General features: G+C 41.9%; 1 protein-coding gene across 8 annotated transcripts in view; it reads left to right on the top strand.

Annotated features, from left to right (window-relative positions):
* The window catches only part of sgsm3 (small G protein signaling modulator 3), a 39314-nt gene that overhangs the window by 16468 nt on the left and 4812 nt on the right, over window positions 1-18034 (top strand). For 5 of the 8 annotated variants that reach the window (XM_022236672.2, XM_087138730.1, XM_087138729.1 and 2 more), the window contains exons 8-22: window positions 198-314; window positions 629-707; window positions 1824-1969; window positions 2210-2305; window positions 4505-4567; window positions 8237-8278; window positions 11563-11694; window positions 12542-12596; window positions 13258-13385; window positions 14187-14342; window positions 14561-14615; window positions 14801-14909; window positions 15753-15846; window positions 16629-16834; window positions 17687-17885. In XM_022236672.2, the coding sequence (XP_022092364.1) occupies window positions 198-314; window positions 629-707; window positions 1824-1969; window positions 2210-2305; window positions 4505-4567; window positions 8237-8278; window positions 11563-11694; window positions 12542-12596; window positions 13258-13385; window positions 14187-14342; window positions 14561-14615; window positions 14801-14909; window positions 15753-15846; window positions 16629-16834; window positions 17687-17885 (1677 nt within the window). The remainder of the gene's footprint in view (window positions 1-197; window positions 315-628; window positions 708-1823; window positions 1970-2209; window positions 2306-4504; window positions 4568-8236; window positions 8279-11562; window positions 11695-12541; window positions 12597-13257; window positions 13386-14186; window positions 14343-14560; window positions 14616-14800; window positions 14910-15752; window positions 15847-16628; window positions 16835-17686; window positions 17886-18034) is intronic. The other 3 variants (XM_087138734.1, XM_087138731.1, XM_087138732.1) reach the window with 2 other exon arrangements.

Genomic DNA, 18034 nt, shown 5'->3' with positions numbered 1-18034 from the left:
GGCCTTGGACTATCTGGTCTCGACTAAAACACTGGTCTGCACTGGTTTCAAGAGGTAATCTTGATGAGCAGACATGGGCGAACATAACGTGACATGTGCTGAACCCACCTTGGCACCTAAGCAAAGCCAGTGTCACCACATGTAGCTGCCATGTAGATGCTCCCCTCCTTCACACCTGTGGACTTGTCTCCTTGCAGATCGCAGCGTCCTTGCTGCTGTTCATGGAGGAGGAGGACGCATTCTGGATCATGTGTGCTATCATTGAGGATCTGGTTCCGGCCTCTTACTACTCCAGCACTCTCCTTGGTGTACAGGTAAACAATGGGGAACTGATGCAACACCGCAGGGCTTAATGCAATTCTAATGTCAAGGTTCGGTGCAATTTATTTTCAGCTGTGGCTCGTGCTTTTCAGCAATCACAGTGGAGGTGGAAGTATTCCATAATTTTCTGTTAAAATATTTCTTGCTGTTCATCATTTTATTCTGCAATTTGAAGGATAGGATGGTATTGTACCATGAAATGATGGATCATGCATAGACTTTGTACACACAATGTATGAGTTATTCACGTGGTAATTATAAAACATTTGTTCAATTTTATGATTTCTAACAACTCTCAATTTTCTAGGCTGACCAGAGGGTGCTTCGTCAGTTGATGGTCAGTTTCCTTCCAGAGTTGGATCAGCAGCTGAAGAGCCATGATATAGGTAAGACTACCCTCATACTGTCCGTTTTATCCATTCACTGTCACTGTAATGTTGGCACAGGTACCAGTGACACAGAAGACAATGTCTGACATGGGTCAGCTTAGATTGGATTTGCACACCTTGGAGCATGTGTTCTTCACGACCTTGAGAAATTGGGCAATTCATAGAATGGAAGGAAGACTGATCATTCACCCAGTGAAATGACAGAGGCTGTGAAGACCTTGGCTGTGTTTATTCAGAACACATCCGATGTAGGGTGGTGGGAGGAAGTGTGGGTCATTCTAGCATCCGAAGAGCCATGATTTAGGTACATGTACATGTATGTAATTTATATAACGGGTTTTGCCCTTACCCAACGTATATATTAATAAACACTGTATGCTCAGTGCTTGTCCGAGAGCTTGCAAAAAAAGCCACAAGCTTACTGGGGTGGGACTCGAACCCACGACCTCCTGCTTACTAGCGCAGACATCTGAACCACTCGACCACCGAGCTTGCCGGGGTCGGCTGGCCGGTCCGAGTTAGGTGAAGCAAACTATTTTCAAGATGTATTTTTGCGTTGGGGAGATGTTAATTTATATAACGGGTTTTGCCCTTACCCAACGTATGTATCAATAAACACTGTATGCTCAGTGCTAGGAGGTCGTGGGTTTGAGTCCCACCCGAGTAAACTTGTGACTGTTTTCGCAAGCTCTCGGACAAGCACTGAGCATACAGTGTTTATTAATATATACGTTGGGTAAGGGCAAAACCCGTTATATGAATTAACATCTCCCCAACGCAAAATAAATCTTGAAAATACATGAATGTAGCTACGTAGAACCTCTTGTGGAAATAACACTTACGGCTAGTGGGAGTTATTGAGGTACAGTGATACATGCTTTGTGCAGTTACTTTTAAGGGACTTTTGGTTAAGTAAAAGTGGCTTGGCTCCTGGTAAATTTTAAGAGCTTAGGGATGGGCACTGCTGTTTGATGGCATCAGCATTGTTAAAAGAAGAAGAAGAATTGATCCAGTGCTTCACTGTTGTTAATTTCTCTTCAACTCTTCTAGCTGTGACAGTGTTGTTAAGAGTTGCCATCGTTTTTTCACCCAAGTTTCTTTTTTACCTCTCAGAGCTGTCGCTGATCACACTCCACTGGTTCCTGACGGTTTTTGCCAGCGTGGTTCACATCAGGGTGCTGCTGCGCATCTGGGACATGTTCTTCTACGAGGGCTCCATCATTCTCTTCCAAGTCACGCTGGCCATGTTTAAACTCAAGGTCCGTGGCAGGGTGTTTTGACATTTCGCACAGGCCGCAAGTCGAAATGGAAAGCAAAGTCATGGCTCGGGAGGAACCTTGTCAGAAAGCAACAAGCGAGAGTTGAAATATGAGAGAGGCTGGCGAAGTGAACACATCACTGTCATTGGTTAAAGGTTGCCCGAATACATAGCGGAGTTGCAGCATTACTCAAACATAAACAGGATCTTAACTTGGCTTTGTGTGCTTGACATTTTTTAGGAAGAAGAACTTTTGAGGTTGGAGAATTCCGCTCAGATATTCAATGCTTTGTCCGACCTACCAGGAGAAATGGAAGATGTAGACAAGCTGATAGAGGTGTGTACTTCCTTCTATTTTCTGGTTTATTATGGTTTCATTCGAGTGATAACTGTTGATTGTTGGGATATTTTAATTAACCCAATTCCTTGTCAGTGTTTAGCAAATAAATGTCAGGTGGGACGTTTTTAATATTCATGGTAGGTCATGGTGTGTGAACAGTTTCAGCTAGTACAAAAAGTTTTTCTAATGTTTTTTCCACTCTCCACATTTATTAGAAGTATGATTCCAAAACTAAATTGAAATTGATGACCAGAGGATTTTGGTGGTTTGGTTTCATTGTTGGTGGTGGCAGGCTAATTTCTTCGTACCGAACGGGCATTATTTCCCCAACGCAATTTTGGTTGAACTCGGGAATGGTATATCTCTTGATCTGCATGCCACACGTTCCTGTGATGATATTCAAAGGAGTCTTTAACCCCAGCTTGCTAACCAGCTTTTGCTGGGAACCAGTCTCAGTCCTATTAGATCTGCCCTTCTGCATGAAGACAGTGGCACATTCTGAAGACTCAAATTTTCATTGGGGTATAAAGTCCGAAGTCAAAGGGGTTAGCTAAGCTATACCCGAAACCCTGTAAATGCCTCCAAAACTTCATGATTTGGGTGGGAAATATATGCTTACCCGCCCTCAGTGGTAAAACATTTTACAGGTGTTAGTTTGCAGTTCTCAAATAATCTTGCTTAAGCTGGAAAGATGAACCAGTAGTGTACAGTTTCAAATACATTTAACAATAAGGGTCCTTAGTTTCAGTATAGCTCCTGCAGCGCTTGCAGTTATTTGGGTTTGTATAAAAATTATTCTATTTAGTATGAATCAGCCTTTTACCCTGTCTGCATTTGGACATAACCAGCAACCATTATTGGTGGTTTGCTGAGTGAGGACAGAACTATTTTACTAAAACTCCCATGCTGAATAAAAAGTAATGAGTTAACTGAAGAACATAAAATAAATAAGTAAATTCAGCGCTGAGTGGAGACTTCAGTGCAGTCATTCACTGACAGAGGGCACTGTTTGTGTTCAGTGCAGGCAGTTTCTCTCAGTAAATGCACATTATCTGACGACATCTGTTGCACTTGGTGGTGTGGATGACGTCACAGGCTGATTTGGCTGGCTGCTGCTTGCTTTTAAGCAAACAGATGGCTCATGGATTATGCAAATTAAGCTGGTACCATTCATGAGCGGGGGTGTTGACAGTTCTTGAAAATATTAGCTCATATTTGTATCATAGGTATACTACACATGACATTATTTGAATAAATATCACCTAATTATCATTTAGATATAATTTATTTTGTGTTATCTTCACAAAAATACACCTTGCCCTGACCTGTTACTTTAGAATAATCCCACAGTATTTTAATGCTATGCCTGGCCACGTGGACAACCAAGGCATATTGAGGAGATAATGCATAGCACCAGTTCTATTATTTTAATGGCGTGTTATTGCAATTAGTGGAGTTGGATACAATTCTGTATGTGGGACGTCGTACGTGGGAATTTGTTCTGTATGGCATCTGCCATGCCATCTAGAAAGACAATGGTACAGCACAAGCAGCCACTTGTCCCAGTCTGCTATCAACAGGTACCGTACGTGAACTAGTACACACATGCAAGGCAATGCCTAGCGTTGAACATTCTCGCATATCTTGCAATGATTATGCTCGGGCTAGTGATAGTGTGAGTATAACTGTGGATGTGTTGGGGTAATTTGGAATAGCTTTAGGCATTGGTCATGCGACCGGCCTCGTCTGAGGAATGACGATGGCACTGTGGGTCAACTGTCATCGGTTATTCTCTACGCTGTGTGGATTTATAATCTGTGACCATTGACCAAGTCACACATGCACACACAGGCCACAGTATGCAGCTGTCGTGTTTTAACGGTGCGAACGGGTAGCATGCAGTTTCAAGTATACATGCCAGCTTGTTACCCGTCCAAGTACAGCACTCTATGTTCTGTAGTGCAGAAAAGCCAGTGCTTGTGAATTACAAGCGACCAATGCTGTATGATAGTAGTAATGCAAGGGACTCTGTACATCGTCGTTGAAAATTCTGTGTAAATCAGAAAGAGTTTTTTTTTCGATTTTTGTCTTGGGATGGAGAGGGAGGGAGTGAGGGAATGAGGTTTGGACACTCTCCAACCCTCCTGATGATACCTCAGTAACTCTACGTTATATGTCCTATCCGTGACCCTGCAGCAGTTTGATGCCATATCCATTGTCATACCGTGGTGTATGAACACGACTTGTCTACTCTGCGGGGTAAGTGCCAGATTACCAACCTTGCCCCCCACCATCACCAGTCATTGCGTCTGTCCTCATTGGGGGTTAAAGGTGAAAGCATCAAGGACGGTTGATGAGGTTTGCAACTCGTTGGCAAGTGAGGGAATGCTAATCAACTGCACGCACAGTGTTTTAGTTTTCCTTGGATGTTTTTGTCTAAGCGGAGCTTTTGTTTGTCCGAATTTTTTATTTCGCTAAAGGACAAGAAGGCTAGATTTTCGGACTTCCATATACAGTGCGGGTTGTCAGTGCATTTAAAAAATTTTTTTTGCACGTTTTAGTTGGCTGAAACTCTCATGGAACTTGGGTATTGTCAAATATCTTTTGGTTTTGCCTGCCATGTTGAATTAATATTATGTTAAGATTTGACTTTTCAACAAAAGTTCTCCTTCCATTTTGAACAACGTACATGCAACTGACGATTGATGAAAGCAATTGCTGAGAGCTTGTTATAATTTACTTCTACAACACAAGCCATCTTCATGTTTGCGTTGGTTCATTTGTTGATCCTCACAAGTTTTCATTACATTGCTTTTGAATGCTCGTTACTTTACAACATTGTTTCGAGATTAATAATGCAATTATCCAATTTGTTGTCCACAACTAACAATATTTCAACCAAGTTCTTATTGAACAAAATTAAGATTCCAAATTGCTGAAAAAAAAAACATGTGAATGTTCAGGTGAAGATTTTAATGTGTTGCTTGCCGCTTATCACTAGTGCTGTTGGAAAGCGCCCTCACTTGATAATGAGATGAAGGTGAAGAGTGGTGATACTGGTAGCTGGGTTAGTGAAGGTATCGGGCATATGGTAGCAGGATGGTGGACGGACCAACCAACTTGTGTTTCTCTCCCCCCAGGGTCAGTGCTACCACTGGTGTAAAAAAAACAAATAGTGGTGTTTAATTGCCAAGCAGGATACCTCCCTGTCCTGATCAGCAAGATCCGGTGCAGACATTTTTCTCCCTCGGGTTTGCGCACAGATTTGATTGTGCCCACGTACATATACAGTAGATCAACTGTATTCAGTAAATTCGTACTCCAGCGATTTGCCAAAGTTCCACAGTTAGCCATGGATATCCTAAGGTACTTGCATGCCTTATGAATGGGAATTTCCTGGAGATGCTATTTTTGGGGGGGATGAAAGAAAACGAGGGGTGTATGATGCTTCTGTTCCAAATATGTCTTTGTGTTAATGAATGGCATTGTAAACCATGCTATGAGTCTTACTATACAAATCACAGGGTTTGAGTTTTACAACGTCGACAAACACGAACTCTTGTAAATGAAATGTGCACATTCAATTTTGTGTACATTTTTCCTGAGTACAGTGTGCACACAATAGTCACTAGTTCTTAGAACCGCTGTTATACGGGACCCACTGTAACTTAAAATCACAGTCCATCATTTGCAGTTATCCCAAAAGGAACTGACAAAATTATTGTTGAAAACCATACTTGGTGTAAAGATTGTTATGGGACGAAACTTCCTGTGTAATTATTTTCTCTAGCAAGCTTTCATTTTGAAGAAACCAGTGAAAGAAGGCCATTTCTAACGACGCGCATTCGAACATTGTCATTAGAAGTACGTGCAAGCCTGGACACGGCACACATGAGTGCTGTTACTGTAATCGGGCGGTTCAGTGCATGACATCACTTAGCTGCCTTCAACTGGATGCGAGAATGTGTCCCAGATGCTGAATTGAGGTGCAGTTCAAAATACGACTCGGCAACTTTTGATCTGAAATCCAAATCCTAGAATATTGTCTTTTCTGGGAATGTGCAGTATTTACTGAGCTGAAATTTCACAAGATTTGTTCTCATACACCCTTCTGCAGATCTCGAGTATTTTGTTGCCTCACAGAAACGTAATGCACAAATGACAAATGATGGACCGTACCTTCAATGTGTAGGTCTCCATAGCATTAAGAATCTTCCCCACAAGGGCATGTACAAGGTATATATCTAACATTTGTCATTAAGGTCGTTGCCCTGAGGAAGGGTGTTCGAGATAATCCATACAACAGGCAATTGGCTTAATACATCATGCACATGTATTTCAATGTGGGTCACTTCCTGAAGACAAGTGGTCTGTTTTGCCCTTTCATATACACGGGCTTGTGACACAGGGCATTGAGAATCAGTGAGGTGCGACTTGGCAGTATGGAGATTGCAAAGTGGAAACACTACTCTTTAAACATAAAAAAAAGAGAACTGTCGTCAAGTTCCATTTTGTTATGTGTATCGTGCTTTGGTTTGTCTTTGAAAAGTTCATTTGTTCAGTGGAGTCCACTGATCATATTTGTTTGAGCATTTACATGTTTGTGGTGTGTTCTTTGTTGTGAGGCTGTTGGTTGTTCCTTGCATTGTCAAACCACAATTACAATTTCTACAAAACTGTCCTGCAAGTTTTATTTGAAGAGTTTGAAGTGTTATGCATCTTTGAAAATTCACAAGGGTGGCATTTTTGTGGCTATCAAAGCCCCAAATGCTTGTTGTTAGGGAAAATCCAACTTGCGCCAAACACTGGAACACATCTCTTTTCTCAACATGGTGCTAAGTGGTGTATTTATATTCTTTGTATAATCTGGAGAGAGATTTTGTTTGGAGACCAAAGGCCTTTCTGAACTAATGCCTTATTTGTTTGGGGTAATTTCTGATTGCATTTGATCATTGTATGAATTCTTCTGAGTCGATAAGTGCTATGTTTTTCCAACTTTTCTTGTGTCAATGCAACAAGGTTGTAACACATTTATTTTGTATATCAGATACGACCTTGTTGCACCGACGTGACGATTTGTAATTGTAGTAGAAGTTTAAATAATGAAATGGACATTCTGATTTCTTTTATTGCAACGATTGACGTTTGCATTATAGGCCTGCGAGGTCAGTTCATTGTATATCACTTTTGATAGTCCAGGTGTCAGTTTTTGTGTGGTTCATATCCTCTATATAAATGTACATGTAGTTACTGTCTGCTCTCTCTTTTTTCTATGTCAATTAGACATTTTGGTTGAGTGTGTTGGTTGCTTAAAGCCAATTATTCGCACTTAAATTGGAAGAAAAAGGTAAAGAGTTTTCTTCAGCATGCATCTTCTGACTACTGAAGACAACTTACACGCTAATCTTGAAAAATGCATGCTCAGATATTTACATGTAACAAAATGCAATACTAATAGTTTTTTCCCTTTTTTGCGATAACTAAACTTTTGCATTGATTGAGAAGAATATTTCATTATTGCATTGAAAAGTTTGGCATTAACCTCAAAGTCCTGAGCATTTCTTGTGTTTTATTTTAGCTATAAGAATTTGTCACAGTCTGCCAAGCTTTTTTAACAGTGCAGTACTACTGGGGGGGGCACATTGCTGTGGGACTTCATGAAAATCACGTCCCATGCAAAACAACAAGAGCTGGCCCATGCCATCTCATCCTTTTAAAGATTTGCAGATTGTGGTGTGGGAATGGATGAATTCTGGACACGTGTGAAATTAGCATTCTCAAAAAAAAATCCGCTTTTGCCAATAACAACTGTAAAATTGGAGATATGACGAAGATGACTGTGGCCGTTAGATACACGATTTTTTATTTGCCTTTTGTTTACATGTATATTCATGCAAAAGTGTAATGTGTGTATTTTCGATTGGCTAGCTGTCTGTACCTTTAGATGTAGATTCAGCCGAAGGCCAGCAGGTACATCATGGCATGGTTTTGCATGTTCCCTGCATCCGTACAATAGCGATTAGCATGTGGAGAGAACTTCAAAACTCAGTGATAAGAAAATGAAGTGATGAAGTGGGTAGCTTGTGGTTTGGCATTGTGTAGTGAAGAGAACAACTTACCCTTCAGACCTTCTGTGAGCTTAGATATGAATTCAAACTCCCTGTCATTGCTATAGAGGGTTTGCATGGCTGCCATCTTGCAGGCTAGTGCTGTTGTTCCACAGGGTATGCACAAAGGAGGTTTCCCTTGTGGAACAAAAGAACCGCCCTGCAAGATGGCCACCATGCAAATCCTCTATTGTCCAACCTCCATGTTGCGAACTGTGTAAATACCATCTCCCCCAGCCACCCCCCCCCACAAGCGTGGGACCAGAAGATGCATGTGCGTCCTCTCTCCATGCCAACATGCAGAACTTTCAGTTCAGTTCAAGACTTTCAGTTGGCCCAGTGCCTGATTCCCCTCCACACCTTCCCCACTCCTCGTGCATTCTCCCACCCCTGACTAGTGATCAGGAGAATACTAAACACACATGACATTGCAGCCTATTGCCTTTTGGTTTCCCATTTATTGTAGTGTTCCCCAGAATACCAGGTTGCTTGTTTTCCCACAAACAATTTTTCAAAATGTACACTGCCTTTAATTCTTCAAGCACATTGCGTCAGTATGATTTATACTGCAGCTAATATGGTGTACTGTCTAAATCCTCTGCATGCAAATAATATAGTTTAATGCTACATGTACACATTGTGTGAACGATTACCACAGCATAAGAAAGCTTGCTTGCTGCCAGTCAAGCCTTATTTCTGGTCCCTTAAAAAAGAAAATGTTGCTGCATTCCACATTGGGGCATTTGGAGTCCAGACTTAGATTTTTCTGTGTTCAACCTTTTTACAGCAGCAGTAGTGTAATGCTTTGTGGAACATTCGGAGGCATGTAATGTATTACACTGACACAGATGTACAGTGGTTGCATGTCATTAACATAGGTATAAAGTTACATGTGTAATTATATCTAAAACTTGCCTGTTGCCAGATGTGACGGTGTGTTCTGATGAACAACCGAATGAGTTAAGCAGCAGGTGGGGCTTTGTTTTGCCAGCAGCACGGATGTTTAATTATGGCCACAATCAATCAATTTGTAACCAATAGCTGTCAGTTTTTAGTCTTCGTGCTAACCCTGAATGATAACCAAGTTGTTTAAAATGAAAGCCATAGGGCCAGTTTGTTTCACCCTGGTCTGGATCTCAATTGGTGATCCTATCGCAGGTTTGCTCAATCCATGAGGCAGGTTCTGGTGTCAGTGAACCAACGACGAATCACTGATCCTGATCTGGATCTGCATGAAACAAACTGGCCCGAACATTAACCATTGGGTCGGTACTTGGCGGGAGGATGAAAATCCAACGCCATTTGGTTTTCAGAAGTATTGCAAATAGTCTGTTAGGTAGATAGACTTGCTAGAATCCCTATCATTCAGTTAGACCTTCACCCCCCCCGTAGAAGCCACGAATGACAGAAATGTTTTGACTCTGTGTTTTGCCCCATGCTGCATTGCATGGGAAAGTGATTGAGTGTCCCTGCTTATACAGTATGTAACCTGCCCGTTGTTTATCAAAGGTGTACACGTTTGTGCTCCAGGCAGGCATGCAATTTTTTCCCCCAGGTGTGCTTTGCAAGTTTAGAATGCTTGTTCCTCAAATTCATAATCCCCTTCCCTGCCCTGTTGTATCTAGAAGTATGTTGATTGTTATCTTAAGATATTAACTGCTGTCTGCATGTCCTTCCAGAGTGGTTCACCCAAGGGGGGGGGCTGGGGATTTAAGCCTCCCGCCAACTCTGTTTTTTTCTTCTTTGAAAAACGAAGATACAGTGTACACCCACAGTCACCTGTGCTGCAACTGGGGAGGGGGGTTTGACCATCTGGAGCTGCTTTGGGGGTAAATTTCCATTTGAGCCCCCTCCCCCGTGACAAATCTGTGGTGCGTTACTGTCCTTCCAAAAAGAAACTATTTGAAGGCTGAAGTAAGGCTGAAGCTGGCCTCATTCATCAAAAGTGATTCAAGTGGGAAGTCGTGGTCAGGCCCATCAACAACATTTTGTGTTTGTGCACAGAGGCCATTTAAACATCTATGTGGGCACAGTGTACCTATAGTGTTCATTTTAGGGGTGTCTTACATGATTTGCCGCCTTACAGGGGGACCACCTCAGAAGAGTGCCACCAGAGCTGCTTGTAGAGAGAGTTGTGACAAGAGTGTCTCAGTTGGAATCAAAATGCTATATTATTCATCAGTGCACATGGACAATTAGCACACAATAGCTGCTTGCTGCGGGTCACACATAATGGACAGCATTTTGGCTCCAAAGTCTGAAGTTGACGCTACTCTCTCAATCTACAGCTCTGGGTGCCACCTTATAGGGTTGCCTTGTAAAACGGTTGCCACCTAATATGGGGTTTTTAGAGACTACAGCAAAGGTGCATGTACTAAGGGAAAGTAGTGACAGAGATCATGAATTCATTCGGCCAAAGCCTCCGTTATGACAGAAAACTGTGTCGCATGTATGTTTTTGCCACAATTCTTTAAAAGGGTACTTGTGTCACAAATGAAAGATTCCAAGCCTGGCCCATACATCTTTGGATCATGAGAGTGAGGCGGATTAACTCAGGTCATGCCAGACATGTCAATGACAAGTTTCAGTTGACACTGTGAAAATTCCCCTTTGCTTTTTTTTAGCATGGTATAAACCAGGCTTCTTCTTCCTTCTCACACCGGTATCGAATCAAACAACACGAAGTCCTTTCATTACAACTTCTTTGTTACAGAGGAGCTTTTTAAAATGTCTTACTAAGTTTTAATGACACTGGCATGTTTTTTTTACCCTGCTTGTTGCATGCCACCCACCCTGATCACTTCTTCCACCATATATCCACATTAACCCTGATGCCATTTTGTGTACAAGAAAGTCTTCCCTTGCTGTCAATACAGTTTCAGTGGAATGTAAGATCACACCATTTCAGAATGTAGCAAATCTCAAATATTCAATTTTCCCTTGAGACTTTTTTCGTGTAAAGGCCGACTTGCGCTCTCTGTTTGCTGTACTGAAAAGTCTTGTGAGCCCCAAATTTTCTTGATTCTTTTAAATTTAAAAAAGATGAAGTTATTTTTCTAAAGGATAAATTTTTTCAGTATAGCTGTGAGATTCAAGCCTATTTTGGTCATGAAGAACCTCATTTATGGTTTTTGGTGTTACCTTCAGGTGGGAATGAAGCACTCGGCCTCCTTGACGGACATCATCGTTGACACCCACCGACGGAAGCACCTGGCCTACTTGATGGCAGAGCAAGGGGCGATTGTCAACCCGGAGAATACCGGGAACTTACCAAAGCAGGTTGGTTCCTGTCTGCTTGAATCATTGATGAAATTACTGGGTCCTCCTGTTCATTTTGATGATTAAGATCCTTTAATTTCTGAACTGCTTCTGAAGACGTTTTTTAAGGAGAACCACATACTATGAAAAACTTCCCTGATCCCTTTGACTTTGATATCAAAGTTAATTATGGTAGCAGCCAGGGTACTTACTGCCATTAGCATTTTGTAGTTTTAAATGAGGTCCGAGTTTGGAATCTTTCTTTGTCTATAATGAGGAGGATTATCGAAAAGAGCAGTATTTATCTAACCCCACTAAAATGAAATCCATTGCTTGTTTTCCTAGTGGTCAAGAGTTTAGGGCTGTGCCGAAAGTCTGAGAAACTGAATATTTGACCAGTTGTCGAATATTCGAATATTATTTTTCAAATTTGAATATTTGAAAGCAAAATTCATGAAAAAGGGAAAATTTTCTTTTGTTTAAATGAGAAAAGTTATTCCATGGAGGCTTGTTTCAAGCAGATTCAAATGAAAAGCGTCAGAAATCTTACAACGATTAAAAAGTAAATTAGTCATGAAACAATTTAAAGGAATAGAAATCTTCAACAGGGCAAGAAGTCTTGTTCATCTCTTCAATTTTGCTAAATCGAGGCTGGAGATACTCCTAGAAGCTATTATATTGATCATAATGTACTATTGTGGTGCGTTATTGCAACTGATTTTGTGTATGGTTATCAACAATCTGCTGGTCGGTGCAACCGAATATTCGGATATTCAATCAAACTGAAGGTCGAATATTCGAATAGTGAATTATTCGAATTGACTCAGCCCTACAAGAGTTTCATGTTCATTCTCTCTTTACTTTTCAGCACATACACAAACGCCAGCTACACAGGAAAAAGTCTTTTATGGGTAGTCTCTTCGGTGAGTGTTGACAAAATGTTTTCTGAAACAGTCCCCCTTCCGGAACTGGGATAGTCATGGAAGGGAAGTCATAGAAGTTTACGTGATGCATTGCTTTGGGTTATGCATTGTTGCAAACTTCAGATATTTGATCACTGCCAAGGGTGTCAGTTCGTCCACGCCATTGTGGTAAATTATTTTTTAATAAGGCAGATTTACTGTCAAGAGTTTCAAGGGATGGATGCATACCCATTGAGTATTGTGGGTGTACAGAATTTGGAGTGTATACATTATGCCTAGATGTTGAAGTAAGTGAAAGATCGTATACACTTTGTCACGTGCTCGGAGGGTTTTGCCTTGCCTATGTGAGCTCAGTAATATTTTTCATGCATAGGCTCTTAGTACAGGGATTTTTCTCTTTTAGGAAATTCTGAAAGGATAGGTACCAGACTTTCTTGGTGCAAGTAAAGTTAGGGATGACTTGCTGCTGGTACAAAGATAGAAATTACTCTCTTGAGAGGCTACGCATGGGAATATTGTCGCCTTTTGAACACGAGTACAAGAAATCCTTCGAGTACAAACACGGACTGGTTTTCTTGTAAGTACGAGCAGCGAGTCTTCTCCCTTAGACCGAGCATGCTCTCACATCTTGGCTCACTTCCCTATCATCGTCCTCAACCAGGCTTGAACGAGAGTGAGGACCTAAAAGCCAAGAACATCCGGCAGACTGAGCTCGTCTCAGACCTGAGGGAGTCCATCCTCCAGATCGGTCGCCATTTCCAGTCCATCGATCCCAAGAATGCTAAAATGGTGAGCTCTTTGCATGTTTCACACCCTGGCCGTTTGCTCTTCACGGGAACCGAGCAGTAGCAGATATTCGGCGTGTGCTGGGACGGGAAATCCTTCTGACGCCCCTTAAATGGAATTTACAATTTCGGCAGAATACCCCGTCTTCATTGCTTCCCAATTGTTTGTAGCTTGTGGTGGTGTATGATGCATGCTTATTGAAGGAAGAGGATAAATATATTCTTGGATCACTTGGCTTTTCAGGATGAGTAGTCTCCAGAAATCTTTCCCTGGTGTTTTTCTCTTTAATTGAGGCCAGTGAATACTGTGCTGAGATAATTATACCAACTCGTTAGTTGAAAAGAAAAGAAGACAACAAATGAAACGCTCCTTGAGTTGAGTGGGTCAGGCCCTTGAAACACTTGAAACAAAGGTAGTGTTGAAAACAATACGGGCGATTCTGAAGAGTGCACCTCCAAGAGTTTGCCACACGTTGGCCAATCACAACGTGAGAAGTCTGTCAACCCTCTCCAAACATGCATTGGGTAGACAGATTTTGCACATCGCAATTGGCCAAGGCGTTACAAACTCCCGGAGGCGCACTATTGTGAAACGCCCGTATGTCAGTTAATCGTTTCTTCCAAAAGTGATTGAATATTCCCCTAGGCTAATTGGAAAAAGATACTTTCAGTCTTACTGTTAATGACTGGTGTGAAAGTTTCTGTTCCCTTAGGAACCAGACATAAATGATGGCTGTAAAGATGTCTAGATAGCTGTTTCAATACAAAGCTCACAACAGGTGTTTTTTTTTTTGGACTTGTACAGTCCCTGGTGCCAGACTACTCGCTGGAGAGTCACCAGAAGGACCACGAGCAGTTTGTCAACGTGACGAGGAACCGGAGACGGAGGGCCAAGGCCCTGCTGGACTTTGAGAGACATGACGACGACGAGCTTGGCTTCCGCAAAAATGACATCATCACAGTGAGTCTTGACTGTCTCGTAACTGTGTTCCAAAACCCTCGTTATTGTCTACTGCATTTTGTAAAAGTATTAACCTGTTTTCCAAAGCACTGAAGTTTTGAAGGTTTTTAGAATTGATATGTGCTTTTAAATCATGAAAAAACGTCTGTTGAAAGTAATTTCTTGAATTTCCAAAGCTTTGTTTTTGTACTGTTTCATGCGGTATGCTTGTCTTGTAGATTATCTCTCAGAAGGATGAACATTGCTGGGTTGGTGAACTGAATGGCCTCAGAGGTAACAAAATTATCCTGCGACCCCGCATTCTCATCAATTCATCACTGTTGTAATATTTTGTGAAAAAAACCTAACTCAACTACCTTGCGATCCCCCTAGAATGGAAGAGGTATCCCACACAGCAACGTTGCTCCCATTCGCTTCTTTTTGAAAATAGATTGTGAGACTGCCACTTTTTTTATCAGGTTGGTTTCCTGCCAAGTTTGTGGAGCTTCTGGACGAGCGGAGTAAGCAGTACACAAGCGCTGGGGACGATTCAGTCACCGAGACCATCACAGACCTCGTCAGGGGAACGTGAGTGCATCTGATTTTCAGCAAAGATGGTTAAAGTGTGATCTCAAGTGTCCCTGATGTCCATGTTGGAATTAAAACATGCTGAGTTGAAGCCAAGGTTGAGAAAAACTTGGGTCTGCGGCGTTGTACCTACCCAAACAGTCACGACATATGCGACTTTCCCGTGCACCTGTTAGTTTTTTGTCCTATTTGTCCATCGGTGCCGAAGTACTCGCTCCCATCTCATGACGCGTTTGGCTTTCAGCAGCATTTTGCATAGTTGCGTTTAATATGTGCACTTGTTGAAATGTGCTCAGCTTCAGTCAGGGGCTTTATTGTTCAACTAGTGCCAGTACCGGAGTGCTCGTACAAGCATGTTTGATACCAGACCAACTTTTGTCATGTTCCTAGTCAGTCTGACCCCCAACCTGGGCAGTTTGAACTCATTTTTTTTTCAGACTTTGTACGAGGTTTGTACTTTCTTCTCCTTCACCTTCCATTGATTTCTCCTTGAAGATCCACCAGCTTTGAGCCTTTTTATAATCAGTTCAGACCAAAAGGAATTATGATATGGAGTGCGGAAGAGGCTGAAGAGCATTTCAAAAATAGTGTTGCACATTGCATTAGGGAGTGTAATAATGATAAAAATATCACAGCATTTGTATTAGTGAACCAAATACTTCTAATTGGGAACTTGTTTGTTAAATTCACATCTGTGTGTTCAGAGAATGAACCAGTAACTACACAGTTGAACATTCTTTGTTCAAATCGGTGTTTAGTTCTCTCCATTTTTTATTGCTTGGCCGATATCAATCCATGCGCAACAACCTTATTGATTGTGAGATGTTATACTTTTTTCTTCAGGTTGTGTCCAACTTTGAAGAGTCTATTTGAGCATGGCTTGAAGCAGCCTTCAATCTTGGGTGGGCCCTGCCATCCTTGGCTGTTCATTGAAGAGGTTGGTAACTGAGAAGAACATCAACCGTGCCACATTGTAGCCACTGTGTCATTTCCATTCCACAGTGAAAACTGCAGTATCAAGGCCAATTCGCAATTGCTTCCTGCAAGAGTGACACCAAAGCTGGTGTCAGTGACGGTAGTTTGATTGTAATACCAGTGGCATTAGTTTAATCACCACTATCCCAACAAATTTGCATGAAGTTAAACCAGGTTTTACCACTCGATTTGGGTAACTGGCATTGTGAGTGTTTCTGTCTTGTGTCTTCTCCATGTATTCATGATAAATAGCCACTACAAGATCAGCCGAATGCCTGTATACTCTTTTCCAGTCCCGGTTTTTCTGCAAATCTGTGCTGCCGATTTTAGTTGACACAAATCAGGTGGAAACTTTTAGCCATTTTCTTGTGAGAGTTCTTCATTTGGTTTGGATTACTGAGTAAAGTTAACTTAGTATCACAAGGACCTTTGCAACATGTCTTCACTCCATATTTGATATTGCTAAATTTAAGACCTTAGATGCTGGTTTGTATGATGCCAGATGTATATGTTTCATGCCCAGGAAATTTCTATGCAAAGATTTGTGACATGTAATCTGCTTCCTTTGCATTTGTCTGAAGTACCTACTGGTCTTAAGGAAGGCCATTTGCATGGACCAGATTGTATTGTTTTCGCCACAATTTAATCATTCGAGAGCCAACCATGTCATCCAGTGGAAACCTGCAGTTGCCACACTAGCTACATAGTTGAACCCTCAGTGATTTGATTGATCCTGTCCGCCAGGCAAGTTGCAAAGAGGTAGAGAAGGACTTTGAATCGGTCTACTCCCGCCTGGTGCTGTGCAAGACCTACCGCCTGGACGAAGACGGCAAAGTCCTGACGCCTGAAGAGCTGCTGTACAGATCCGTCCAGTCAGTCAATCTAACCCACGACTCGGCCCACGCTCAGATGGATGTCAAACTCCGCTCTCTCATCTGTCAAGGACTGAAGTGAGTGTGATGGAGTATGCAGTGCTCATATCTTTTTGTACAGAGTGCCCTGTGCTGATTCCATTTGGAAAAGGGCAGGCCGATAATAGCCTGCTGGAATTCTTAAAAAGGGTTGATTCTACTTTTTAGGATCTGTCTTTGAAGTAGGTCAGATTTAGAAGTACATGTATGAAATGTTTTAGTGTTGAATTAATTGTACCAAATTTGTGAGTTTTTTAATATGAAGAGTCAACCCTTTTCAGTGTTTCATATTGTGTATTTCTTGATTGACTTCTCAAATTTTTCAAAGTGTTCTTGTGTTTTTTTCCTCAGCTGTCAAAATCAGATCGTGTACATGAAAGGACAAGGAATTAAAGTGCACATTGCAGATTGTTATGCTCTCCAGAACAAGATCAAGTGCTGAGCAACTTTACAGTGGTTGCTCACAAAACTTGAGGAAACCCCTGAAATGAAACCCTGTTGTCATTTCTGCATCTCTTTTGACCTGACACAAAGGCAGGTCCTAAGGGGAGGGGGGAAATTTGAGCAAAATTAGGCAAAAAAAGGTTTTCTTTTTCAAAGTATTCTTTTTATCTAGTAACAAGACCACTTTCAGCTATGGGTGCTTTTGAGTAGTTGCCACAGGGCAACTTCAACCTCGGAATGCCCTTGTGTGCTGTGTCAAAGAAGGGAGACTGTGGGCACAAGGTTGAATCTGAATGAACTCATGAAGACTCAAACACACCACTTGTGAGTCAGTCCACTTTTGGAGCCAGCCCCATTCCCATTGATATCTTGCATAATGGTTTATCATACTTCAGGCCTTGAAAAAGTCTAATTTGATTTATCGTTCTTCACTCTGCCTCTACCCAGCGAGCAAGTTCTGCACCTGTGGCTGGAGTGCCTGTGCTCCTGCGAGAAGATCATTGAGAAGTGGTACTATCCTTGGTCCTTCATGCGCAGTCCCGGCTGGGTACAGATCAAGTGCGAGCTGCGCATCCTGTCGCAGTTTGCCTTCAACCTGTCCCAAGACTGGGAGATACCGCAAAAGAAAGGACTTCCCAGAATCGGAGTAAGAACATCGCAAAGTTCTTTTTTTGCCTGTAGTTGTCGTCACCCGCCCCTATTTCAAGGAGGCGCCCACGTCAGAAATTTGCTTAGCACGCAAAATATTTACTAAGCAAATAGCTTACAAGTGGAAATGCAGTGCTTGTGAGCAGT

The sequence above is a fragment of the Acanthaster planci genome, linkage group LG07 (genome assembly GCF_054643075.1).
Source record: "Acanthaster planci isolate LZ-2023a linkage group LG07, COTS_SCS, whole genome shotgun sequence".
NCBI classification, from domain to species: Eukaryota; Metazoa; Echinodermata; class Asteroidea; order Valvatida; family Acanthasteridae; genus Acanthaster; species Acanthaster planci.
Note: the sequence above shows the minus strand (reverse complement) of the source record. Positions and strands in the feature narration are given on the sequence as shown.